General features: G+C 35.5%; 1 protein-coding gene across 17 annotated transcripts in view; it reads right to left on the bottom strand.

Moving 5' to 3' along the window:
• USP15 (ubiquitin specific peptidase 15) overlaps positions 1-27,798 on the bottom strand; it is a 116,899-nt gene that overhangs the window by 7,363 nt on the left and 81,738 nt on the right. For 6 of the 17 annotated variants that reach the window (XM_036455027.2, XM_036455028.2, XM_036455031.2 and 3 more), the window contains 12 exons: positions 11,455-11,628; positions 10,967-11,125; positions 10,663-10,887; positions 7,314-7,397; positions 7,129-7,223; positions 6,841-7,032; positions 5,876-5,991; positions 5,423-5,695; positions 4,330-4,400; positions 3,870-3,985; positions 3,138-3,287; positions 899-1,002 (listed from right to left, as the gene is read on the bottom strand). In XM_036455027.2, coding sequence (XP_036310920.1) covers positions 899-1,002; positions 3,138-3,287; positions 3,870-3,985; positions 4,330-4,400; positions 5,423-5,695; positions 5,876-5,991; positions 6,841-7,032; positions 7,129-7,223; positions 7,314-7,397; positions 10,663-10,887; positions 10,967-11,125; positions 11,455-11,628 — 1,759 coding nt within the window. Of the gene's footprint in view, positions 1-898; positions 1,003-3,137; positions 3,288-3,869; positions 4,002-4,329; positions 4,401-5,422; positions 5,696-5,875; positions 5,992-6,840; positions 7,033-7,128; positions 7,242-7,313; positions 7,398-10,662; positions 10,888-10,966; positions 11,126-11,454; positions 11,629-11,895; positions 12,011-16,348; positions 16,395-18,120; positions 18,267-27,798 lie in introns of those variants that run through there. The other 11 variants (XM_045588203.1, XM_045588204.1, XM_045588205.1 and 8 more) reach the window with 11 other exon arrangements.

Genomic DNA, 27,798 nt, shown 5'->3' with positions numbered 1-27,798 from the left:
ATTCTACTAGACTTACATGAATAGTTAATTTCTATACAATGCTTGCTGCTTCAGGAAACAGATAAAGCATCCCAGCTTATTTTATTATGGTAGACATTTCATTTACACATTAATTATTACAGCGTGCAGTTCCACAGTGTAGTGGTTAGCACTAATTAATTGTAACAATCCTAAATAAAATTAGTTAACCAAATCCAACAGGCTATATTAAAAGTACTAAAAGATAAGTTGGATTTTCCAGGAATGCAAAGATGGTTCAATGAAAACTATCAAGTAAAGTGTGTAGACTGGTACAACCATCCTGGAGAGCCATCTGGAAGTACTTGAATACTCATGACCCAACAATCTCACTTCTGGATATGTAGCTCAAAGAAATTCTCACAGAGGGGAGCATAAACAATAATGTTTATCAGTGTTATGGTGGTAGAATGTTAAAGGCAATTTGAATATTCATCATGAAGTAAATAGAGAGGTAAAATATGATACATGTAAACTATGAGTGTTTAGGAGCAATGGACTACATGGACATTTCTTATGTTAAGAAAAAAAGATGAGACTTATAGCACAGTACCAATTATGTAATTTAATAATGATGCATGATCTATAGGAGCACATACATTAAACACATTAGAGAGGGAAGGGAAAGAAGAATGGGGAAGGATAGTAACCCTGAAAAGATAAGTATAGAAGTATGAACTGAGTATGAATAAATCAATCATCTATCTGATGTAAAAAACACTCAAAAGCAGATTTGTTCACTAATCAATATTATTGAACAACTACTACATGTAAGACACATTTCATATTTCCCTCATAAGGAATAATAAATATCTCAAGGAAAAAAATCTGGAGTTATCAAACATCATGATTTTAGCAGAAAAGTAAACTGTCAACTTACAGTGTCCTCCTCCCATCCCTCCATAGTGGTTGGAAACAGCAATCAAATTATAGCGGCAAGGACCTGCATTTGGATTAATTAGGAATTCCGACATATCCAAGTCACTGTTTTAAAGATAGACCAAATTAGTCTTATGTTCTCCCTACATGTAATGAATTCTATTCCCCTCTGTCAAGTGTTGTTTGACATATATTATCTCTAAAATAATCATTAGGTGACAAATAACTTTATAAAGCAAATCATGTATATACTCCTAAGATTTGAATGTTTTGGCAAAAAATTTCATAGGGGTTGAGAATTTAAAAATTCTCCAGTGATCATTGTTATTCAGATTAATGTTTTTATGCTAATACATTTCATTTTTGGCACTAGGAAAAGTATTCACTGCTATTTACTTACCATCGGAGTCCTTTTTGTTTTTTGTATTTTTAAAGTCATTTGAAGAAATGAATTATTTAAAGAAAAATAAAGGATAGCAAAAAACAACTTTCTTGGAAATATAATAATTTTAATATATCTAACCCCCAACATTTATTCTACATTTCCTGGTTCTGATAACTTGTATATCCCAAATGGTCAACATTCTGTGAGATGTAATCAGCTATTTATTATCTGCCAATTATGAAACTGAAATGTGACCATGTTACAGCTTATCCATTACTTCTAGTTACACTTTTTGTACGCGCCTCATTGAAAAATAATAATGATTCTAAACTTCTTTCTCTAATAGGTTCTAGATTATCATTACTTCTGGTTATGCTTGTACTTACATAGTCAAAATGACATATTCTTGAAAACTTTGATGGATTATAATTTTGTAAAAGAGAAAATTACCATTTTTTGTTCTATAATTGCAAAACATTTTCAATTTTATTATTATTTTTAATCCTCACCCGAGAATATGTATCCATTGATTTTTGAGAAAGAGGAAGAAAGAAGTGAGGGAGACGAGAGGTAGAGAGAGACAAGAGGAAGGGAAAGAAGGAGGGGAAGAGAGAAAGAGGGAGAGAGACAGAGAGAAAGACAGACAGACATCGATGTGAGAAACATTGATTGGTTGCTTCCTGTGCACTGTGTTTGCACTTGCTAACTGGGTATGAACCTGAAAACTGGATATGTGCCTTGGTAAGGAATCAAACCTGAGACCTTTCAGTGAATGAGATGATGCTCCAACCAGCTGAACCACATCAGCCAGGGTGACATTTTAAATTTATAATCACCAATTAGAATAAGCAACCCACAGAATGTTTTTAATACTCTATTATTCATTTCCTTCCAATCATCTTTATATACTTGCCTTAAACATTTGTCTAGTAATTAACTATATCAAGTAAATTTGGTGCAGAAATATCATGGAATGCATAAAAATACTATCAATGTTCTTTAGCAAAATGGAAAAGTAAGAAGTTCTTTGTTGCATAATTTTGTTTGATAAAGTCCTTCCTGAACTACAAGAATGAGATACTATATTCCCTTTTGTCCTTCTGAATTCTTTTTTTTTAAAAAAATATATTTTATTGATTTTTCACAGAGAGAAAGAGAGAGGGATAGAGAGTTAGAAACATCGATGAGAGAGAATCATTGATCAGCTGCCTCCTGCACACCCCCTGCTGGGGATGTGCCCGCAACCAAGGTACACGCCCCTGACCAGAATCAAACCTGGGACCCCTCAGTCTGCAGGCCAACGCTCTATCCACTGAGCCAAACTGGACCTGGCTCCTTCTGAATTCTTAATTATATTCAGTGAAAACTTAAAAAGAGAAGACTAAAAAGATGCTATATCTCCAAACCACTTCATACTTTTCCACGAATATGATATCATACTCTGAACAATATAATAAGAAAACTGAAGGTGGCTGACCCAATAACACTTCTGTATTATCCTTCTAAACAATTTCATTATTGTTTTTATATATTACTTTAATCTTTTTAAAAAAGGATATTTAGGAATAATCGATGATTGATTCCTAGGAAAACAAAATCACCAAGGTCACATGAGTATCTTAGATTTATAAACAGGGACAATGAGTCCATAATAATGTAATACAGAATGAGTTTTTTTTCTTTTCTTTCTAAATATATTTTTTTGTTCTCTGAAAAAAGTCTCTAAAGTAGGAATAAAAATTGTTATTGTTATGAACTGTTAGAACTACTAAAAAACAGAGACTGTGTCCAGTGCTACCTGATGCTTTAAAAAGTTAGAGCTGTCTGATGTTTATGAAGCATAATCAAAACTTACGTGATAGGAAAATCAACTAAGGTATCCAACTTGTCTCTCATGTATCGACTATAAGAAAATCGCTTGAGATGTACCACAAGTACTGGAGGCAGGGACCATAAATCCAATTTCTTTGTGGCTTGCTGATGTTCTTTACAATTTGGGCAATACCTAAAAATGAAGGGAAACACTTAAAGCTTGATAGAGGCAATTAAAACAATATATATTTAAAAAGTTCAATTTTTCTTTTTAGTGAGCAGTTATTGTATGCCTAATATACATCAGAATGAATTCCCATTTTTATTTTTATATTCAATACATATTCCAAATAGATTTAACTACTATGAACTAATATGTAAATAAGTATTCAAATAAATGATGAAGGCTAGGTTATTTACATTTCAGTATGCCAACTCTGCTGAGACAGAGGTATTAGAAAAATCTAAAAATTTCTGGGCTATAATGAAATTAATACCACCACAAAACATATTACAATTTTTCTAAAACAGTTTCTCTCAAAATGACAGCACTGCTAAAAATTCTCAAGAAAAAGTAACTATTATGCAAAATATAATAATGGAATTAAAGCTTAACAATGTAATATTTTTAAAGATATTTCCATACCTCTTAATAAAATAATGTAATATAAATAAATGCTTATTTAAAATCTCAAAGGGAATTTAGTTATCACCTTTCTAACTTGATGTATAAAACTTAAAAAATTAGAAACAACTATTTAACTTTGTTTCTTACCAGGGATCTTCAGCACCTAGCTTTTCTTTTGTTGTAAAAAGCTCAATACAATCTTTTAATTTCACAAAGGGTTTTTTAGGCGGTTTATATTCCACACTTTCATGTTTTTCAAAATCCTAAAGAGAAGTATTTCTTGAGTTAAGAGAACAAATGAGACAAAACTCATTTTAGTGATACCATATTACTATGAATAGTAATGAAAAACTCGCAAACTTCCTCAAAAGAATCATAAAGCTTATTTCAGCTGAGATTTACACCACACTTCTAAATAAGTTCTATATACACACCTAAAAACAATTAAGTATAAACAGAAAGCATGTTTAAAATCAATAAATATTTTCTAGTACATAACCAACCAATTTTATACTGGCAAAATACATACATTTGGTAGAAACAAAAGAATGCAATAAAACAGTGTGATCAAGATGGAAAATATGAAAAAGTAAGAATGATGACTTACCTCAGCGGCATTTTCATCGAAATATCTTTTTTTCAAATCAGGATCCCAATCCAAAGCGAGAAAAGATCTTTCTAAGGTAGAAAACATATATATAGATATTTTTAAATTTAACATGTCTTTATGATAAAATCAATGTGTTTTAATGTTAAGACATATAGGAGAATAAACATCCTTTTTACTTTGATTAGGTGATCAGGGCAAATCACTCTTTCTAAGTCATTATAGTATTTTAGGAATTAAAAAACCAAAACAAAACTTAAGCCTAAGTTCAACCTCTATTTAATAAACATTAATATTTATTTTAGCACTAGAGAACTGGTGAACGAAATTCAGGCACGGGTGTGTGTGTGTTTTCTTTAGCCCAGTCTGTGCCCTCAGATATCTCTGTTGCAATCCGGGATGCTATATGCACTAATGACCATACTTTTCATACAGATGAAAGGCATCTTGCTGTTGTATGAGCAGCTACATATTTTTGCTCTGATTATAAAAAGTAGTACATAACATGATCCTTCTGAGGCAGTAGTACCATTTCCCCATCTTATGGGTGGAAAAACTGAAGCAGAGAGAAGTTAAGTAATTGGCTTTGTCACAAAGTTATAAGTGTCAGAATCAGGGCTGACCACAAAATGTGCAAGCCAGAGTCCATACATGTCATTGCTGCATCATCCAGTTTTTTCATGTCAGAGTAGCCTTACCAGGTTTCAATTTTTAAACCTAAGAGACCGTTCCCAATATATAGGGTAGGGTCCCTAGGCCTGGCTGGCGATCAGGGCAGATCTATGGGGCGACTGGTGGCGGTGTTTGTGTGTGTGTGTGTGTGGTCCCTTGCTGGCACCTGCCTTGGCTGGCGGCCTGGCACTGCCCACTTGCTGGCTCCACCCCTCGCCACCACTGGTCACCTCTCTCTGTGGTAGATTTGCGTATTAAGGTTTTATTACATAAGATACTTAGAAATTAAGGCTTTTAAGATTTTAGATAGCTAAGTAAATATCAAAATTAATGTGTTGAATTTTATAGTTTCCATCAATAAAAAAATAACATGCTTTTTGCTAAAGTTTATTATTCAAGCCATTTTTTCACAAATACTTACCATCTAGCCTAAGCTGCCTATCATCAAATCTTATATGCCTAGTATCATCTTTGATGTAGTTGGTATCAGTATTGCCTAAGTTGTTAAACTGGAATGTAAACAATCGTTTTTTGTGTCCTGTGAGTTGACCTTTGCAAGTATCTTCGGTACATAATCCATTTTCAGAATCATTATCTCCTCCAACTGAATCTTCAGACTGACTATTTTCATTCTCAGAGGGAAGTTCTTGATCTTGGCTTGATTCATCATCTGGCTCATCAGTTTCCATTTCACCTAATTTTAGATATTAGAAATCTTTAAATAAATTCAATGTTGCATTTAAAAATTATTAACACTAACATTATGTTTCCTAGGCTTGCTGATATCTTTTAGTTCCTTAATCCCCATCCTCTTGACTTTTCTGAGGCAATAATCCAAGTGAAGAGTTTTCACAATTTAGTAGGAAAGTCTTACTTGGTGAGCCTTCTTCATGTATACCATTTGGGCCATTCCCATTAATATTTTGGTCCTTACAGCAATGTAGGGATCCTTCACTGTCTTCAGTTTCAGTAGATATTTTGACATATCGGCTTAAATAAAATCAGAAATTCAAACAAGTTCAGTCCTATAAAGGTAAAAACTTAAACTTTTTCTATTCCAATAAAATAAAACTTTTAAAGGCAATAACTGGAATTCAACTCAAGATAAAGTTCCATATGTGCAACTGACTAATCATTTGTTTTGGCTGTCTTCATAAAAAGTTAATTTGTTCTTCTTGGGTTTTAACATATTCTTATATGTTAAAAGTGTGTGGTAAATAATTTCTCCACTTAAAAATTCTCAGGTTAAGTATATATATTATTGCTAAGATCATTTATAGATGTGTAACATGATCTTTATGTATGGGTTATGAGACCACAATGATTAAAATAAGTATTTAAGAATACTAAATATGTCAGCAATAAAGGACAAAAAAGAGGGATCAAATGACATTTTTGATTACCTTAAAATTCAACTCAAGGTTTTAGGAAGACAAAGAGTGTTTGCCTTACAATACTACCAACCATGACAGTTTATCCTTTTAAATAAAACTATTTATTTGTATGATTTCTTGAACTAGCAGTGTGTATAAAGAGATGAAACATCTGACATTCGTTATGATTGTAGAGTGTATATACATGATACATTTTTATTATTTTCTTCCAACTATTAACATTTGGTGAAAATGGCTAAAAGAATTCATGCTTTTTGGGTGTGAAATTATTTCAGTAATGTTTTACATGAACAAGAAACTGGATTAGGCTATACTTTTATTTTTAAATTGTTACCTAGCTAAATTACCTAGAGATAATACAGACTTATCAAATGCACTATGCACCTTTACCTTCTCTAGCTATTTTATATTTTATCTTCCTAATGCAGAATTATCTGAGACTTACCACATTCTCAAAAGTAGGAGATTATAGAGTTTATCTTCAGTATTGTTTCGTGGTACAGCCATAAGAAAAGGCTGACCAAAAAGTGAAGAACCAGTATGGTGGGTATAACTTGAGTGTCTAAACTTTTCTCGGAGGCAAACAGGAATAACCACATGCTCTGTATCTTCTGTCCTATTAATGTTAATTTCAAACCTATAAAGACAAAGCTGAAAATAAAATCTGAAAACTTTTATTACTCTTTTGAATGTTGTCTCAAATGATATTTTGCAAAATGAATTTTATACTTACACATAAATATCATCCCGCTCCATAATACTACTAAGATTTTCATCCATTGTGAATATTCTGTGAAATCTATGATTGTATATATCAGTAACTATCATCTAAAAAAAAAAAAATTTCTATTGAGCTGGTTTTACAACACTGCAAAAATAAATTCCAACTAACATTCTTCAAACCTAGAACCATCTTACCTTATCTGCAGGTACTCCTGATAAAACAGACAATGCTGTACAAAGATCAAGTATGTTTCCAATTTTGGGGACAATCACTTTGTACTAAGAAACAAGAAAAATTTTAATGAAGTTATTACTTTGCAAAAAATATTCAATAGATAAGACCAATGTCATATTTGCTTCCTCACATTCTCTTGGCATTTGGCTCACAGTGTCTCCAATATAACATCATCCTAGGTGACAATATCCATATGATATCTTAAAACTCTTAATAGGGTACTGTCTAACTATAATTACTTGTCAAACTGGAAACTCATTCTTGGCCTATTCTGAATTTCCCCCCCATTTAACTAGCTCCTTAATTTCAGACCCTTCCATCCAGACTTTGCATGATTCCTCACTTCAACTCCTCCATTTCAAAACCTTTAGTTATTTGTTGCCATTTTATTCATATTTAAAAAAAAATCTTCTTCCTCTTCTTACAGAATGCCCTTCAGCATGTCATATAATACTGGTTTGGAAGTAATGAACTCATTTAGCTTTTTCTGGTCTGTGAAGCTCTCTATCTAACCTTCAGTTTTAAATGATAGCTTTTGCTGGGTAAAGTAAACTTGATGGTAGGTCCTTGCTACTCATCACTTTGAATATTTTTTTGCCACTCCTTCTGGCCTGTAAAGTTTCTAGTTAAGAAATCAGCTGACAGCCGGGACCGGTTTGGCTCAGTGGATAGAGCGTTGGCCTGGGGACTGAAAGGTCCACGTTCGATTCCAGTCAAGGGCATGTACCTTGGTTGCGGGCACATCCCCAGTAGGGGGTGTGCAGGAGGCAGCTGATCGATGATTCTCTTTCATCGATGTTTCTAACTCTCTATCCCTCTCTCTTCCTCACTGAAAAATCAATAAAATATATTTAAAAAAATCAGCTGACAGATATATGGTCATTCCCTTGTAGGTAATTAACTGCTTTTCTCTTATTGCTTTTAAGATTCTTTGTCTTTAGCCCCTGACATTTTAATTATGATGTGTCTTGGTGTGGTCCTCTTTGGGTTCCTCTTGTTTGGGACTCTGTGCTTCCTGAACTTCTAAGTCTATTTCTTCAGGTAGAGGAAGTTTTCTGTAATTATTTCTTCAAATAGGTTTTCAGTATCTTGCTCTTTCTTCTTCTGGCACTCACGAAATGCAGATGTTGGTACGCTTTAAGTTGCTCCAGAGGCTCTTTACACTATCCACTATCTTCATATTTTTAGATACTTTTTTCTTTTTGTTCTTCTGGTTGGGTTTTTTATTCTTCATATTTTATTTTTTATTTATTTTATTAAAAAATATATTTTACTGATTTTTCACAGAGAGGAAGGGAGAGAGATAGCTAGAAACATCGATGAGAGAAACATCAATCAGCTGCCTCCTGCACACCCCCCACTGGGAACGTGCCAACAACCAAGGTACATGCCCTTGACTGGAATCGAACCCGGGACCTTTCAGTCCACAGGCTGACGCTCTATCCACTGAGCCAAACTGGTTTTGGCCTTCCTCATATTTTAAATCGTTGACTTGATTATCAGAATCTTCTACTCTACTGTTGAATCCCTGTATATTATTTTTTCTTTCAGTCAGTGTATGTTTAATTTCTGACTGGTCCTTTACATTTTTTTTTTTTTTTTTGAGGTTTCTAGAATATTTTTGAGTAATCTAAAAACCATGGTTTTGAACTCTATATCCAATATTTTGGCTTCTTCCATTTCTTTCATTTGTGACGTTTGCCTCAGCATTTTGGCTGCTTTCCTGTGTTGGTTTCTATGGATTGGATAGGGCTATTTTTTCTAGAATTGGTAGAGTGGCCTTGTATAGTAGGTGTTCTATAGGGCCCAGTGGATTAGCCAGTCACCTGAGCTGGGAGCTCTAGGTGCACCCTTGTCGGCTGTGAGCATAGTCTTATTGTAATTGAGGCTTGTTGGTGTCACTGGGAGGAATTGACCTCCAGGCCAACTGGCTATGAGGACCAGCTGTGACTACAGTGGGAGAGCTGCTGTGCAGGAGACACCCCTATAGAGCAAGACTTGCTTCAGCGGGGCTTTGGTGCTCACTGAGTCTGCCCCTTGAGAGGGTGGCTTATGGATGTGTAGAGTTGTAATCTGGTATGGACTGACACTGAACACTGGCTCTTGGGTTGCCAGGGAGGTTCAAAGTCAGCCATTGTCTGGGGCCACCCACCAGGAGTTACAGAGAGATCTGCAGACTCCTCCTCTTTGAATCAGGTTTGGAAGTACGCAGATGAGGCCCAGATATGAAGCAAGGAAGGCTGGTGTTGGTGCAAGATTGGGGCATTTTATTGATAGGTTTGGGACCCCCGGACCCAGCTGCAGCTTGTTTGAGAGATTTTAGCCTGAGCGAGGACAGACTATTCATATGTAAAAGCTGCTACATGCAGCTTGGGTGGGATTGTAAATTGGATGAGGCAGGGTCTTAGAGAATCACCAGGTCGGAGCAAACAGAAATGGCTGCAACCAGGAAGGTCCCAGCGGAGGAACAATGAAATCTGGGAGCACCTTGTCTTGGAGAAAACTGCCCTCAAGTTCCTGCTCCGATGCTAGGCAATCCAGTTCCTCCTCATCCTAGTGCTGGAGCTCAGAGGAAGTGGGACCTTGTAAGTTCAGTTCATGGTGCCAGCCTTTTAAGAGGAACAGTTGGGTCTCCAGCAGCCTCAGTGTCACTGAGCCCCAATTAGCACTGTTTTACAGTCCATAATTCTTACTGCTCATAGGGATTTTTTCCCTCCCAGATCTGGGATGCTGGGGTAGGAGTCTGGTGTGGGGTTGGGTCCACTTGCTCCTTCAGGTGGTCTCCTCAGAGATTATCTCCCTTCTGATTAAAAAAGCAGCACACATGGGTGCTGGACCAGCTCATTCCTCGCTTCTGCTCCTCATACCAGTCTCAGTGTATTTTCTTTCTTACTTCAATAGTTGTAGGTCTTCCATTCAGCCAACTTTCCAGCAGTTCTGAATAAAGATTGTTCTGTATTTTAGTTGTAACTTTGATGTGGTTGTGGGAGGGGGCAAGTACAGGACTTTACCTACACTGCCATCTTCCCCCTCTCCTATACTACTACTACTAATTTTTTTTTCTACTTCCCTGGTTACACTTTCCTTTAATGTCCTTTGATAAGAAAAAGCCTTTGAGAATTTTGTTTTTGTATGACAAAGAATGATACTATGCTTTCAAGTTTATAAAAAGTTGTACTAATTTTTAAAATATTTAGCTTATAAAATCTTACATAAACAAACTTATTATTAAGTTGTTCTTGAGGCATAAGAACTTAAATACTAATTTTTAATAAAAATAGCAAATGCAAAAAAAAAATCATTACTTACTTGCATAGGTTTGGTAAGTGGATCCATTCTAACTAAATAAACTTCCAAGGTACGTTCTTTTTTCATGGGCAATGGAAGTGTCAAGTAACAAAAAGGATCAAATGTTACTGAAATCTTATCACACTTAGGACAAACTAGAGTTGATTTGAAAAGGCCATGAAATATATCTACTATGATAGAATCATTTCTTTTTAAATGGTTTTCCCAGGCTTCTTCAGCAACTACCTATAAGAAAAACAAACACATATTACACAGAGATATTATATTATTAAAAGAATGGTGACAATACCATAATTAAATTTACCTTATCTGCCCTTCCATCAGCATCTTTTAATTGTATATATGGTTTTTTCCTAATTCTATTCAAATCCTCATGTAGTCCATCTAACAGGAAAGCTAATAGTTCTTGACAGTCCTGCTGCTGGTATCCAGAGAACTGTGGTGCAAAACGTCCTACCTGTGTCTGTAAGAAAAGCGAAATTATAAAATCAGTTCTAGGGATAAGATTGATTAAAAAAATACATAGCTAATTTTTATTATTCATGGATTTCTATTTGTAAATTCATCCACTTGCAAAAATTTATTTAAACTCAAATCATCTATGGACACGTTTTTTTTAATCATTTGCAAATATGATAATTACACATAGAAATACATATCTAATATTCTTTACCTATTTATGGTGCTGTGTCCCTTTGCAAGGGTACAAACCATTGTAATAGGTATGAGAACCAATTTTTGTCCTCTAGGAGTGGGGATAACCCTCACTGAAAATGTATCTACTATACTAACCTTAAAAGCTCTTGGTGTGACATAGCTAAATTTTCCAGACCACATTTGCTTGATCAATTCAGCATAAGATTTAGCTATTTCACCTCTCATTCCTAAGGGATTGTCAAAATTCAGTTCTTCTTGATACTTGTCATTGAGGAAATACTCAGTAAGCGGAGGTGTGTTGCTCAAACACTGCAAAGAATAAAATATATTTTCAAGTTAAAGTGACCACACGTTCAACATATTAAACATGAAGAAAGAAACAAATTGATTTGCCACAACATATAGAGAAAATTTTAAATGATGGCTTCTTGCACCAATAAATAACTGGTTAAATAAACACTCAAAATATGCACTCAAATATTCATTTCCCAAATTTCAAATCGATTACTTGTACAAGTGATAATGCTAATATTTGTTGCTGTTAAATCTGCATTAATTTTAACCACAGCAAACTACCTTGTTAACTGGGAGGGTAGCTCAGACTTTTCTTTCCTTCTTTTACTTGATTGGTAGATATTATGGCTTGTCTACTCATCCCAGGCACCTGCAAATTAGCCTGAGTAGGTAAAAACTGAGATAGAGTGCAAGCACAAAATTAACTTAAAATAGTATTTACTGATTTCATTGTCAATTCCTTATCATGAAAGAGCAGGCTTTAAATTTTTCATTTGATCAGACATTTTTAACTGGAATAATACTGATTAAATGAGTCTGAAAAAAAAAAAGCTTTAGTTATTTGAACTCTGGTTAAGTGTGTTTTTACTTCTTCAAACTCTTCTTCAATATCGTAACAATCAAATTTTCTTCTATGGCAAGGATAAAAATATGAATAAGTTACTTCTCTAACTATTTTCTATTTTGAATTAAATAGTCCAGGATTTAAAATAAAAAGTACAATTTTTCCACAATATTTTATCTCAAGATGGAATAATTTTAAGCTGATAATACCATATAATATGAACCCACTATAACTTTATTGATTAGAGGCCTAGAGTCATTAAGAATATATAATGAATGACATAGACATAAAGTCATATAGGTAACTTTTTTTTTCTGAAGGAAGATATTTTTCTTGGAGGAAAGTGGCAAAGTGCTTTAAATGGAGCTGGTGGTATGTAAAGTAGTGGAAACCCACTCTTTAAAAAAAAAAAAATATATATATATAGAAAATTGATTTTTTTATAGAGAGGGAGAGGGAGAGAGTTAGATACATCAACGAGAGAAAAACATCAATCAGCTGTCTCTTGCACCCCTCTGCACCACTAGGGATGTGCCCACAACCAAGGTACATGCTCTTGACCAGAATGGAACCCGGGACTCTTGAGTCCACAGGCCGACGCTCTATCCACTGAGCCAAATTGGCTAGGGCTAGAAATCCACTCTTATGAGACGTAGATTTATATGAATAGAAATAAAAGTTTTTCAAAGCTTGCTCACCATCCATTTGGGTTAACTTAAGTAGTCTTGATAGCTATGAAAGGTTCAGACTACTGGATTCATGGTAATAACTTGGATGTTATAATCTATGACTATATATATGTACTGTTTGGCTAAAACCCCAAAATTAGACATATTCAATAAAAAAATAAGTTATGATATTCTACTTTGTAGTTTCAATTATAAATCAAATTATGTTTACTTAAGTAACCATAAAAATAAAGATACTACCAAATTGGTAGTCTAGGCCCCATGTCAAGGCAAAAGGAGTGACTGCCTATACCATCATGGAATTTGTTATATTAATTCTTAGGCAATGAAAACCATACAAACAGTTAAAAAATATTTGGGGTTGGCTATATAAGCTTTAGAATCATTAATATGCATTTTCAGCAGATTTTTTTTTATATGAGCAAAATGATAGAGGTAGGTTACAATACAAGAGGCAATTAGGGAAAGGATTCCTTTCTACCTTTCTGCTTAACTCCTTTTAAATCTCAACCTTACACACCTTCTGAGTTTCATTTTCTCCTTTCCTTTTGATGGTCCTTTTAATTATAAACCAAGCACTGGAGTTAGGGTGAGGCAACCAAGATTATACCATGGGTATACAGAGCAAAGTCATCACTTAGTATCATCTGAGTTAGTATAAATAGAATCAACACTAGTCATTGAGGCAAAGGGGAAGTCAGACAACATTTCTAGCAATTATCAATTAGTTTTTTAATTCCTTATATCTGATCACAACTGAGGGTTGTACTAAGAATATTCCACTACTGTCTGTAATACAGTTATACAAAGAACCTAATTTATGGCTTTCTGAAACACCTCAAATAACCAAGTTGTGCAAACATAAATTTTTGAATATTGTTTGTACTTAATTATTCACATATATTCTTATCTTCCAAACATAACTGAAATTTTCTTAGTTTACGAATAGCATCAGAGTCATCTTCTATACATGTTCCTTGCTATACATTCTTTAATAGCAACTTCAGATTAAAGTCTTCGATCTCTAAAAGAGTCTATCTTTTACCCACCCATGTAGCCTCATCCCTTACCAATACCTTTCTTTAAAAAACTCCATCCCAGCCTTACTTGATTACTTGTGGTTCTGTGACCTCCTTGAACTCTCTGTAAGTTTGCAACATTACTCCAGCTATGTAAAATGTTCCTTCTTTGCGTTACTTCTAATAACCATCAAGATTCAAAAATCATGCCCAACTGGATTGAGGATCGACCTATCAACCAGGAGGTGACGGTTCAATTCCCAGTTAGGGTACATGTCTGGGTTGTGGGCTCGATGCCCAGTGTGGGGCATGCAGGAGGCAAGCAATCAGTGATTCTGTCTCATCACTGATGTTTCTATCTTTCTCTCCCTCTCCTTTTCTCTCTGAAATTAATAAAAGTATATTTTAAAAAAAGATTCAGGAATCCTGTCTGGAAAGCCTTCCCTGACTTCCTTACATTGTTTCCTCATAGATGTTTCCACAGTGCTTAGCACTCACTTTTATTACTTCACTTATTTTATGACATATTATACCTTTAATTTTTAGTTTGTCTGTCTTGCCGAATGGATTGAGACCTCCATGACAGGAGGAATCATGATACACTTCATATCTCCAGCACTGAGCACCCATGTCACTTGGCACTTAGCATGCCTACAATAAACGTATGCTTAACAAAAATGTTTTTGCCTAGCAGCCAGTGTGGCTCAATGGCTGAGCTTTGACCCATGACTCAGGAGGTCACAGTTTGATTCCCAGTCAGAGTGGGCCCAGGTTGCACGCTTGATCCCCAGTTCAGGAGGCAGCCAATCATTGATGTCTCCCTCTCTCTCTCCCTTCCTTTCTCTCAAATTAATAAAAATACTTAAAAGGTTTTGCCTGTTTAATAATGTATTTATGCTCTTTAAAAAAAACAAAACTCCTTTCTTTCACTGTTTGGCACAGAGTACTCAAATTTTTGTTGAAAAAAAAATTACTAAGTGAGGCAAAAATATATTTCCTTATAATAAATAATACCAAATTTCTCCAAACACTTGTACTTGTATACTAAAATCAAAAGAAGAACCACCACCTATTACACCCCTTTGTCTGATTTTCATTTAGTTCACTATCTGCAGTGTGTCTCTGAATGGATTTTTAAAAAGTCCCTGACACAGAGAACAGTGCTCATTTTCATAGTGACAGATGCCAGTTTGTAACTGAATATCATTCAATGTCAACAAATTAAACAACAAACACAGTTTTAAAGATAACTGCCTGTCAAGATATCATAACCAATATATTTTGAGATAAACCTTATATATAAACCATTAAGTCCTAAATGGCTCCCCAAAACATACTATTTGTTGAACATAATGTTTTAAGAAACTCACAAGCTAGATTTTCGAAAAATTTGTATAAACACATATATAAATACAAAAATTCAATAGTCAGTTTAATTGTTCTACTAATGCACATAATAGTTTAAAAACTAAACTGATGTAGACTTTTCTACCTCATCCTAAAAATAGCATGCTTTCACCTTGAAAATAACATTATTTTAGGAGTCACTATATTCTTGACATAGTATAAAAACCAATTAAAATATTAAAAGTTCTTATAACTCCTGATAAAAATTTCAAGGCATAACTGTAATAGAGGTAAAACAATTAAAATAATTTCATGCTCCAGATGATATCAGTATTAAATGCCATCACTCTGAAGAAAAAAAGACAGTTTCTTAAAGTTAGGCAGCTTGATTTGTGATTTATGCAACTTATTCAATATGAGGCTACTTTAGAAAAATAAACATCTTTGACAAATATAAGAAAATTTGATACATGGACTGGCACCAGTGAATATATTTTAAGAATAAATTTCATTAGTTCAACAATAAAAATCAAAACCAGAGTTCTAAAGCATCTCTCTCAAAAGTTCTACTAGAAAAAAAAATCACTTTCTTATCTGGTTAGGATTGTTCCTAAAACAATTCCTTTCTTAAAACACATATGGATTAAGATTCATACAAGTGCTGACATAGAAAATTTCCTTCTTAACTTGTAAGATACTTTATTGAGTAATGTATTGAGGGTAATATGGACTGAAGTCACACACAACATATATTGTGCCTATGTAGATATCTCTTTCTTTCAAGGATTCTTAAACTGTAAAACAGAACAAACTCATCCTTCCATAATATACTTGGTCTTTCTTAGCAAAACACAGTATTATGAATGTTTCTTAAGAACTAGAGAAATTATATACAGTCTTAATATGCTATTTTTGTGGTTACTTAGGAGTTTTATGACACTCTACCAGTCACTTGCCATTTTGAATTTTACCTCTCTTAATTTGATTTCAACTTTCTGACATTGACATATGCTAATAGTTCAGTATTTCAGAAAGAACTACCTTTTACAATTAATCACCAAAAAATGAGGTCCATATATCTATGAAGTAATGTGCTTGATCATTCAATACATTACCTTAAGTCACATTTTGTTTACACCCTAAGTGTGCCTAGAGTTGGTCCTAAAATTGTGAATTTCGTCAAATACCATGTTAAAAATAAAGCAATATGAGAATAAAGAAAAATATTATGTACCAGTATTTACAATTCTTAATGCAAAAGAGAAAAAGTGAAAGATTTCCATTAATGAAGAGTCAAATGCACTCATCAACTAGGCTAAATATTTCTATATTTAAATATCTTTTATGATCCTTAGGCAAGTTAAAGTGTGCAAAATTGACAAGAGCATTTAAAGACCTAAGGTTTAAAAAAACTTCATTTCATATTATTTGGTAGGCTTTGGGTATTCATTAATTTAGCCTTTGTGATATAATGACTAGCTGCCTAAATAGAAGGTTTTCAGACATAAGCTGTTATGAAAAGTTGTTGATTCATAAGGAATGATGAAAATGGACTGTGTATGTATAAGCCAATCATTTTGTGAGCAGACAGGACTGCTGAGTATTTATTCTTCAAAGCGGCTTTGTGGTTCTCTATTTATGCTTACATATGCGTTTAAAATGGAAACTATGAGTAATAAGAGTATTCTTGAATGTAAATCTGAATTAGGATCTTAAGACATATTCTTAGTTTAAAGATTTAAACCGAGCCTTAGCATGTACTCCTCCCTTCTTAGACATTCTTCCCAAGATTACTACTTATTCTTTAACACCCAGCACCTCTTACAAACGTTACATCTTCCTTAGCACCTCAAGGAAGAACAATAATACTCTTTTCTCTGGGCTAACTCTATACCTGAACTCACTTACATTAAACTTGAGAGCAGAGTCCATGTCTCATTCTCCTTTTTATGTCAGAGTCTAGCACAATGCCTGGCACATATCTCAATAAAGTATATTGAATGAATGAAAACCTGTATGGTAGAAATATCAGAAGCAGTCCTTACAGAGATTGAGAGTAGAAGGAAAACACTTGACTAAAGAAATCTGAATTGCACCCTGTTATATAAAATAACCTGTCTAAAAGTCAAACAACTAAAAAATAAAGTCCAAATCCTGTAATGTCTAAACAGGCTTGCCTAAAAAGGAAAGTAACTATTGTGAATGCTCCAATAGCTATCAAGCTAAATACATGTAAGTAAAAGATAAATGAAGGAAAAATAGAAATATATTTTTATGAATGCTCTTTCCCCCAAATCTTCAACCTGTATTATAACGATATAAAAATTCTAGAGAATTCTTCTAAATAATCAGATGTCTCATCAAGTAGACATTCTGCTATATGGTTCAATGTATTTAATACAATATATAGACCTTTAACCACTGCCACAATGAAAACTATTTTAAAAAAGAATGCATAAAGTTTTAATTCTCTATGAGAAACTCTCGATATAAATTTTCATCCTTAACCCAACTTCTTAAAATTGGAATACTATATAAAATAAACTTTATTTTTTTATTATTTGGAAAGACTACAATGCTTTGCACATAACTTTTCCTTATATACACATGCACATATTCTATTGCTCTTACATTACTTTAAAAAAGTTCTATTAAATATGTTCTTAATAATAAGATTGATGTTTCTAGAGCTCTCTGAAAAATTTGACTCATAGGAGTCTAAATTTGTATTTCACTATAAAGTTCTACATAGTTTAAAGAAATCGATGAAGTGAAATAAAGTTTCACTATATTACCAAATCTCAAGTCGGTAATCAACATGTTTTAGGAAATGAATAATTAGTAGCAATACCAATAATTTGTAATGAATCTGGAATTTCCCCAGTACCTGGAAAATAGCCAAAGTAATCCCCTTCAAAAAGAGAAAGTTGTCTTTTGTAATGCTGATTATGAACCACTCCCTTTCTGTTCAGGTGCTCCAGAAGCCCAATTTTCAAGTGATCATGTATGCTCACTATTTTAGTAAACCGGTAACTAGAACAGGAAAGAAAACAAACTTAATTTTTGATTACCTAAAGCCTTTGAGTTGTATAACTCATTCTGTAACTGATTAAAATGTAAAGCCTCTCACAGTCCTTTAATAAAAAGTAGCTACACCTTCAAACCAATCAATACCAAAAATAAAACCTCAACCTAAAACGTGAAAACCATTTCATTATGATTTAAAAAATATGAAGTAATCCATGGTTAAAGTAACCTTAGAATACCCCCCAATTTTTTTTCTTTTTGGATTTTAATATTAGATGGATAAAGAATTTTCATGTTTGCCATGTTATTGTTTTTGAATTAGTCATGACAATAGTGAAAACATTTTAAAAAGGTACTGTATAATCCTGAAGCAATCTTTTAATACTGACTATAGTTCAGTAATTAAATAGATGAGATAGGAAACTTTAATAAATGGTTTTATGATGAAGAACTACAAATATAAGCCTGCCCCTTCATCAAGTAGATTTTAAATAATGAGGTATTTTTAAGACATCTGATATTTTATCTTTTCTGACTTTTTTCCCTAGGAAAGGAAAATCTCATGTCAATTCTGAAGCTTTGCCACCTATTTTGGGAAAGCAAATACAATTATATAGCTTCTCCATTTTGCATTGCCATTCTCTCTTCATGCTTTCTCTAAAGAACATATTTAAATAAATGAGATATAAGGGGATATAATTTTCTTTTCATTTTTTTTTTAGTTTAATAAATTTATTGAACTAGGTTTCTCCCTACTCCCAACTAGTCAGTTAAGACTAGCATACACTCTACTTAAAATACTGGCATTTTACAGCAGCATTTTTGAACTGGACAATAATGTTCTAGTATTTTAACATATATCATTGTCGTATATTAATAATATTGTTAATATTTTTAAAGCATGAATAAAATTAAACTTCATTTAAAGTCCTTGCTGTCACCCTTTCCTTCAAAATCTATGGAATTTCTTCTTTACACACAACTTGAATAAAAAAAAATTCCCAATAAGAATGAGATCTAATGGAAAACATTTTGTTGGCTAGCAAAGAAATGTTAATAATTCTCTCCCCTCTTCATCTATAGAATTGAGTAAAAAGAATTCTATGATTGTCAAAAGACTGTTACTTGCCATGGGTAAATCTGTAACTAGAGCTATTGGTGCTAAAAGAGCCATAATTATGTAAACACCATTGATATGTATTTATTTATTTATTAAAAAAATATATTTTATTGATTTTTCACAAAGAGGAAGGGAGAGAGATAGAGAGCTAGAAACATCAATGAGAGAGATACATCGACCAGCTGCCTCCTGCATACCCCCCACCGGGGATGTGCCTGCAACCAAGGTACCATGTCCTTGACTGGAATCGAACCCGGACCCTTCGGTCCAAAGGCCAATGCTCTATCCTCTGAGCCAAACTGGTTTCGGCTTAAAATATATTTTTATTGATTTTTTACAGAGAGGAAGGGAGAGGAAAGGGAGTTAGAAACATCAATGAGAGAGAAACATTGATCAGCTGCCTCCTGCACATCCTCTACTGGGGATGTGCCCACAATCAAGGTACATGCCTTGACCGGAGTTGAACCTGGGACCTTTCAGTCTGCAGGCCAATGCTCTCTCAACTGAGCCAAACGGGACAGGACAAACACCACTGATTTTTACCTTAAAGGCTAAACAAAGAAATTGGATAGAACCACTTTTAATATAAATCTGAAAGCTTCTAGGATACTGACAATGATTAATGCTATCAAGTTTCTGGTATGTGTATTTAAATGAAGTTTTTAAACTACTAGACTATAATAGCAACTGTCTAATTTCTTAAAGTAACAAGGTATTTAGTGAAGGATTTTATATTTATACATTCACTTTATGGGAAGCATGCTAAAACCAAATGGTTCTAATAACATTAATAAACATTAGTATAAGTTATATTTATTTTTAAAAACTAAAGTTTATGAATTAAATTTTAATGTTTACTGTCTTATCTACTACCCGATTAATAATTCAAAACTGGTTCATAGTGAAATAAATGCCAACATTTTAGGCAAGCAAGATAGTTAAAGATCAGTTTAAGAAAAACAATAATTCTTTATAATTTTGTATGTGATCAGTCCCTTGCATTTAATATTAAGTAAAGAAACAATTTTTAGTAAATAAATATTAAGAACTGTGTGGTTTATTGGTCTTTTAGTTCTTCTTCAAAGGACTACAGGAAGAAACAACAGAAAAAATTATTTAAAAATTTAACTGGTTTAATTACCAAGTCAAATACTACTCTGTATCATTTATTATCCTAGGCCCACATCCAATAAATACTTAAGGTGAGTTGAAACAGAAATTTAAAGACTGTATGTGACAGTATGAACCATGAAGGTTTCTAGTTATCTCTATCTCCATAGATAAAAGCATAAGTGACCATTACAATGGATTGACAGGTCGACTAGTTGCTATGATGAGCACTGACCACCAGGGGACAGATGCTCAATGCAGGAGCTGCCCCTGGAGGTCAGTGTACTCCCAAAGAGGGAGTCCTACTCAGCCAGAAGCAGAGCTCAGGGCGGGTGGGTGCAGCTGTGGCTGCAGGAGCCTCACCTGACTCCTCAGCAGCACTACCGAGCTTCGGTAGCAGGCACAGTAGTCAGGGATGAGCATAAGCAGTGCAGCGCCCAGCCCTGGTTCTGGCTCCTTCCTGGCTGCCTGCCACTTGGCGCTCTGCTACATCCCTTGGGGGATGTCCAACTGCTGGTTTAGGCCTGATTTCCGCAGTTGGACATTCTAGATCACATGTGTCAAACACAAGGCCCGCGGGCCATATCCGTCCCGCCAGGCCTTGCAATGTGGCCCGCACCGCACTGTCATCACTGCACTCCGCTGCGTTTCCATCACAATGACAGTTTATGACTGTTCAGTAAACCATTCGGCCTGCAATTTAGGCTGGATTTTAGATTTTGGCCCCTTCTCTGACTGAGTTCGACACCCCTATTCTAGATTGTGAGAGGGTGCAGGCCAGGCTGAGGGACAACTCCCCAGTGCATGAATTTCTGTATTGGGCCTCTAGTCTTCAAAATAAAAATTTTAAATTTATCTAAGTAATCATTCAACAAATATTTATTAAGAACAGATTATTTTAAGAATCTCCAGAATTACAGAAATAATGTTCTTAAAAATTTTTTTTTCCATATCATTCACAGAAGTCATTCAAAGAACTATTTGCATGGTGGGGGTATGCTTTGCCAAGCTGTGATTAACATGGCAGCCTAATCTAAGTGCTACAGATCAAATACATTGGAGGGATTTCTTAGACTTTATATATATTGTTAGGTCCCTGACCCTTTGGTTGCAAGGAATAAATCCTATATAATAAAAACCTAATTTGCTAAGTGTCTGGTTGTCCGTTCAACCAACAAAAGCACAGTCCTATCCAATAAAGATGGAATATGCTAATTGACCCTCATGCCATTGCAAATATGGTGGTGCCCACAGCCAAGGAAGGAATATGCTAACTGACTGCCATTCCCTCAAAGATGGTATCACCCACAGCCACCAGATGATGGAGACCAGTCCCCTCAGCCCTGCTGGAGTCCTGCTTCTGGAGTCCGCCAATCCCCTTAGCCCCCAGCTGCCCATGGGCACAGATAAGCCTCAAATGGCAGCTGCCTAGCCACACAGGGCTACCCGAGGCTAAGGTAAGTAGTGCCAGCCGAAGCTTGCGCTGCTGGCAGTGGCAGCATCAGAGGTGTGATGGGGCATCGCCTTCCCCTGATTGCCGGGTCACCTCCCACATCTGAGGGCTCCTGGACTGCGAGAGGGGGCAGCCGGGCTGAGGGACCTTCCTTCCAGTGCATGAGTTTTCATGCACTGGACTTCTAGTATGCTAATAATATGCTAAGGCCACCCAACCACTCGCTAAGGCAAGCACTGACCACCAGGGGGCAGACACTCCAACTGGTAGGATAGCTTGCTACTGGGGTCTGTTTGGTTGATTGGGACTGAATGAGACAGGCCAGATAGGCTCTGGAGCCCTCCCACATTCCCCCCAACCCCGATCATGCAATGGTGGGGTCCCTCGCATGGCCTGCACTCTCTTGTAACCCAGGAACCCTCAGGGGATGTCGGAGAGTTGGTTTTAGTCTGGCCTGTGGGACCCCCACTGGTGCACAAATTCATGCACCAGGCATCTAGTACAATAGTATCCAATAAAACAGAAATATGCAAATTAACCATCACTCTGTGACACCCATAAGCCACACCCACAAGCCAATCAGGAGTGGATATGCAAATTAACCCAACCAAGATGGCTGCAGCCACAGAGGGAACAAGAGGGAGGCTTGGGTTTCCCCGGTGATGGAGGAAGCCAAGCTTTCTGCACACCCTGGCTGGCCCAGGCCTCCGCTTAAGGCTACAAAGTTTCAATTATAGAAGATAAATAAATTCCAACAGAAATGGCTGCCACCACAGAGCAAGCAGAGGCTTGGCTCTGCTCCAGGCTACAAAGTTTCAATTGGAGAAGATAAATAAATCTCAGATACCAGGGCCTCCACTTGGGTTGCTAAGGGGTGTGGCCAGCCTGAAAACCACCACAGCCCCTCGCCCAGGCTACCCCACACCCCAAGAGAACCCACACCCTGATCTGGGACACCCTTCAGGGAAAACCAGCTGGCCCCTACCTGTGCACCAGGCCTCTATCCTATTTAATAAAAGAGTAATATGTAGATTGACCATCACTTCAATACACAAGATGGCTGGCCCCATTTGGCCAAGGCCCCATTTGGACACAAGATACCACCATAAGATGGCCAGGAGGGGAGGGCAGTTGGGAGAGACCAGGCCTGCAAGGGAGGGCAGTTGGGGGCAATCAAGCCTGTAGGGGAAGGCTGTTAGTAGTGACCAGGCCGGCAGAGGAGAGAAGTTGGGGGCAAACAGGCTGGCAGGGGAGTGGTTAGGGGGTGAACAGACTGGCAGGCAGAAGTGGTTAGGGGCAATCAGGAAGGCAGGCAGGTGAGCAGTTGGGAGCCAGCAGTCCTGGATTGTGAGAGGGATCCCAGATTGAAGAGGGTGCAGGCTGGGCTGAGGGGCACCCCCACATGCACGAATTTTGTGCACTGGGCCTCTAGTATACATATAATTCTTTTTAAAACTATCAATATTATGCTCTTAAGGAGTTTAGAAATCTCCAGAAATAACATTAATCTGGTATAGGTCAAATGCTAACATGTCTGGTAGGTTTTCCTTTTTTAAATTAAATTTACTGGAGAGACACTGGTTAATGAAATTATATAGGTTTTAGGTGTACAATTATATGATACATCATCTTTATATTGTATTGTGTGTTTAGCACCCCAAATCAAGTCTCCTTCCATGCTAACTTTTCTAATGCGGTATATTCTCAATCCATCTATGTGAAGAAGTACTTAAAAAATTTTTCACCAAATTGTCACAGATAGATGAGTTACTAGAAAAATGAAATAAAAACCATTGCCCCATGTTTATTAGATTTAGATGTAAACTTTTCATGTAAAAGTTCTGGACCACTTATTCTTCATTTCTATACTTATTTTATTGCCGACCAGCACTGTCTCATTTATAGACACATTGTGAGAAGCATTTTTCTAATGTACTTAGTGAGAGTACACCAAGCATTGGGGATATAAAAGAAAACCAAAGATATCTCTACTTTCATGATTCTCACTATATAATAAGTATTTGCCAGAATAAAACAAGTGAGAACAGGAGGTGTAGGAAGGACAATTAGTGAAAAGGTGACTGTATACAAAGAGGATTGAAACACAAATTTCTTTCTTTTTTCTTTAAAAAAAATATATGTATTTATTGATTTTTTTACAGAGAGGAAGGGAGAGGGATAGAGAGCTAGAAACATCGATGAGAGAGAAACATCGACTAGCTGCCTTCTGCACACCCCCTTCCAGGGATGTGCCCCCAACCAAGGTACATGCCCTTGACCGGAACTGAACCTGGGACCTTTCAGTCCAGAGACCGAGGCTCTATCCACTGAGCCAAACCGGTTTTGGCTGAAACAAGGAATTTAAGGACCTTCAGTTTTGGTTTGAGCTTGGATTTTAGATGATGGGAAATGGGTTTTAAGCAAGGAGATAACATAACATAATCATATTTGCATTTTAAAACAATGACTCAAAGCAGTCTACTAAATGGACTGGAAGAGGATAAACCATGGAACCAAGAAGTGATTCTAAATGAGTATTTTAACACATTGTGGACGGATCACGAGAATTCTTGCTTCATATTACACAGTGTTTGTTACAAAGTATGGTACTTTTAAAAGATATTAGCTGGCAAGAACATGTAATAAAACTTCAAAATGCAAGCTTGCCTTTAACATTTATGTAAAATGTTTTTTGTACTCATTCAATAGAAATTTATCTGGCCACTTGGTAAAGCTAGCAATAAAACTACTGGTCTGCAATGTGTTAATAGTTCACATAAAAGACGTTCAAGTACTGAGACAGTGTACTACAGGAGTGATATTGACGAGGCAGTAGAATGCTTAGGATTTGGGCTAATAAGTGTCAGGTTTTTTAACTTGAGTTACTAAATGGATGGTTTACTTATAAGAGAATTTAAGAAATGTTTAAGGTTTCTGGGATCTATATTTAGTATTGTTGAATCTGAGTTGTCTATAATATATAAGATAGACACAATGTTTATTTAATCTACAGATATAAAAACCTAAGTGACCATTACGACCAGATGACCGGCCAGTAGCTCTGACGCACACTGACCACCAGGGGGCAGATGCTCAATGCAGGAGCTTCCCCTTGGTGGTCAGTGCACTCGAACAGCCAACCTCTTGCAGCCAGCCAACCTCACGAGGTCCCTGCCCTTGGCTGGCTCGCCCCGATTGGCCCTGATTGCTGACCAAGCCAAGGGACTGCACTCATGCACAAATTCAAGCACCAGGCCTCTAGTAGTTATATATTGGAGGGACATTCAAGGGAAAGAATTATTGTTGAGAAAGATTTGATTTGTCAGTTATAAGGAGGTGTTAACTTCTCAAAAATAAATAGGTCAAGAGTAACCTTTTAGTATTATATGAGAGTGAAAATAATTACATAATAGCAGTTGATACTTTAATGCTGCTTATTATGTGCCAAGCACTTTGTAAGAACTTTATCTTAATTTAATAGATGAAAAAACTTAAAAATTTTTTTCTTAAAAATATTTTTATTACTGATATCAAAGAGGAAGGAAGAGGGGGAGACAGAAACATTAATGATGAGAGAGAATCATTGATTGGCTGCCTCCTAAACACCCCCTAAAGGGGATCAATCTCATAATCAAATCATGTGCTGATGGAACCAAAACATGACCTCTAGGATCATAGGTAGACATTCAACCACTGAGCCACACTGACCCAGCAAGAAGGTTCTTATTTTTATCCAAATTCACATAACTTATAAGTGGCAAACTAGGATTTGAATCCAAGTTGCCAGTTTCCAAAAATCCATGCTTTTTTTAAAAAATTTATCTTTACTATTTAAAGTAATACAGATATTCTCCCCCTCCCCACCCATTGACCCCTTCTAGCTCACACTGTCCCTCTTCCCCACCCCAGGCCTTCAACACATTAATAGGTCTATCGTAAGGTGACCAGATTTTAACATTGGTAAAGCGGGACACCACTGAAGGTGTGTGTGTGTGTCCTTGATTAAAAATTTGGTCTATATAGAGTAACAAACATTTTCATAGAACGCAAAAATAGTATTGAAATCTATTTTTTAAAATTTCAACATAAGTACAATTTACAAATATAATAAATAAAAAATTATATATAGTATTTTGTTCTTTGGCGTATTTCTCATTTGAGTGAATTCTAACAACTGATCAACAATGCAAACTTTGATAAGTAGTTCTCGATAATCAGTTCTCAACAATTATGTTGTTATTAAAGTTTAACATTATAAAATTAACAAAAATAACATAAAACTCATATCCTGGCTAAATAGCCACATGGCCGCTGAAAACCATATATTCCCTTCCCGTTCTCCTGCTGTTTCCTAGCTTGTCGTGCATTCTTTCCAAAAATCGGGACTTTTTAAAAACGCCGTGGAACATGAGACAGATTGTTAAAAACTGGGACTGTCCCGCCAAAAGAGGGAACTCCGGTCACCTTAGTCTATCAGTTAATAATGCAGATTTTGTAAAAAAACAAAAAAACAAAAAAAAAACACAAAACACCACGATAATTTCAAGAGAAACATAAAAAGTGCTTTATTCAAAGTAATGTCTATCGCTAGCGACACATTCCCCAATCTTTCATGTAATTTGTGCATACCGCCCCAGTAGAACTTTTCTTGTTTTGAGGCAAATCATTCAGAGACCCAGTTTTCTGCTTCTTTGTATGATTTAAAGTGCTGCTCAGAAAGTGCATGTGCCATCGATCAGAACAAGTGGTAATCTGAAGGAGCAAGTTCTGGTGAATACAGCAGGTGGGTTAATACTTCCCAGGCAAGATCTTTTAATGTGTCTTTATTTGGTTTTAAAGTGTGTGATGGTGCATCATCATGAAACAAAATTACTTTGCTGTGTCTTCGGGCACATTCTGGTCATTTTACGATCAAAGTGTGGTTCAAATTGATTATTTGTTGTTGGTAGCAATCAGTATTTAACATTTCACCTGGTTTTAGAAGCTCATAATACACCACACCTTCCTGATCCCACCAAATGCAGAGCACTGTCTTCTTTCTAAAGCAATTTGGCCTTGCAGTGGATGTTGATGGTTGACCTAGTTCAACCCATGATTTTGTGCATTTGGGATTTTCAAAATAAATCCACTTTTCATCGCCAGTCACAATTCAATGCAAAAAAGACTTTCTTTTGTGCCCTTGAAACAACATTTTATTGACTTTTTGGTTTTCCATTTGTCTTTCATTCAGTTTATGTGGCACCCATTCTCCTTCCTTTAAGATCTTTCCCATTGTTTGTAAACGTTCGGGAATTGTTTGCTGAGCAACATTTAATCATTCTGAAAGCTGTTCTTGAGTTTGACATACATCTTCACCCAATAATGCTTGTAATTGTTGGTCTTCAAATTTTTTCAGTTGACCTGGACGTTCTTTGTCTTTCACATAGAAATCACTTTTAAAGCATTTAAACCAACACTCACAAGTATCTTGAGATGGAGCATGTTCACCATAAGCTTCCCGAAGTATTCAGCAGCACTTTTCTTCAAAATAAAGTAATGAATTAAACTTCCTGCAAATGCTTTTTTTTTTTTTTTTGGCAAAAATTCATCGTTTTTAAGTGTGAAAATATCTATGATGTTAACACCTTCAGAAAATTTGACACATGAAGTTTTGAAGTTTGTTGTCAATACAACAAAATAGCAAACATATCAAATCGCATATAAATCAATATATGTGTAACTCCATCTATTGAAAATCTGCATTATTAACTGGTACACCTAGTATATAGTCTGTGTCTATGGGTTTTGTATATATGCATATAAGTTCTATGATCTCTTCCCATAAGTTCTATGATCTCTTCCCATAATCCACAAAA

Source organism: Pipistrellus kuhlii, unplaced genomic scaffold (assembly GCF_014108245.1).
Source record: "Pipistrellus kuhlii isolate mPipKuh1 unplaced genomic scaffold, mPipKuh1.p scaffold_m20_p_3, whole genome shotgun sequence".
NCBI lineage: Eukaryota > Metazoa > Chordata > Mammalia > Chiroptera > Vespertilionidae > Pipistrellus > Pipistrellus kuhlii.
Note: the sequence above shows the minus strand (reverse complement) of the source record. Positions and strands in the feature narration are given on the sequence as shown.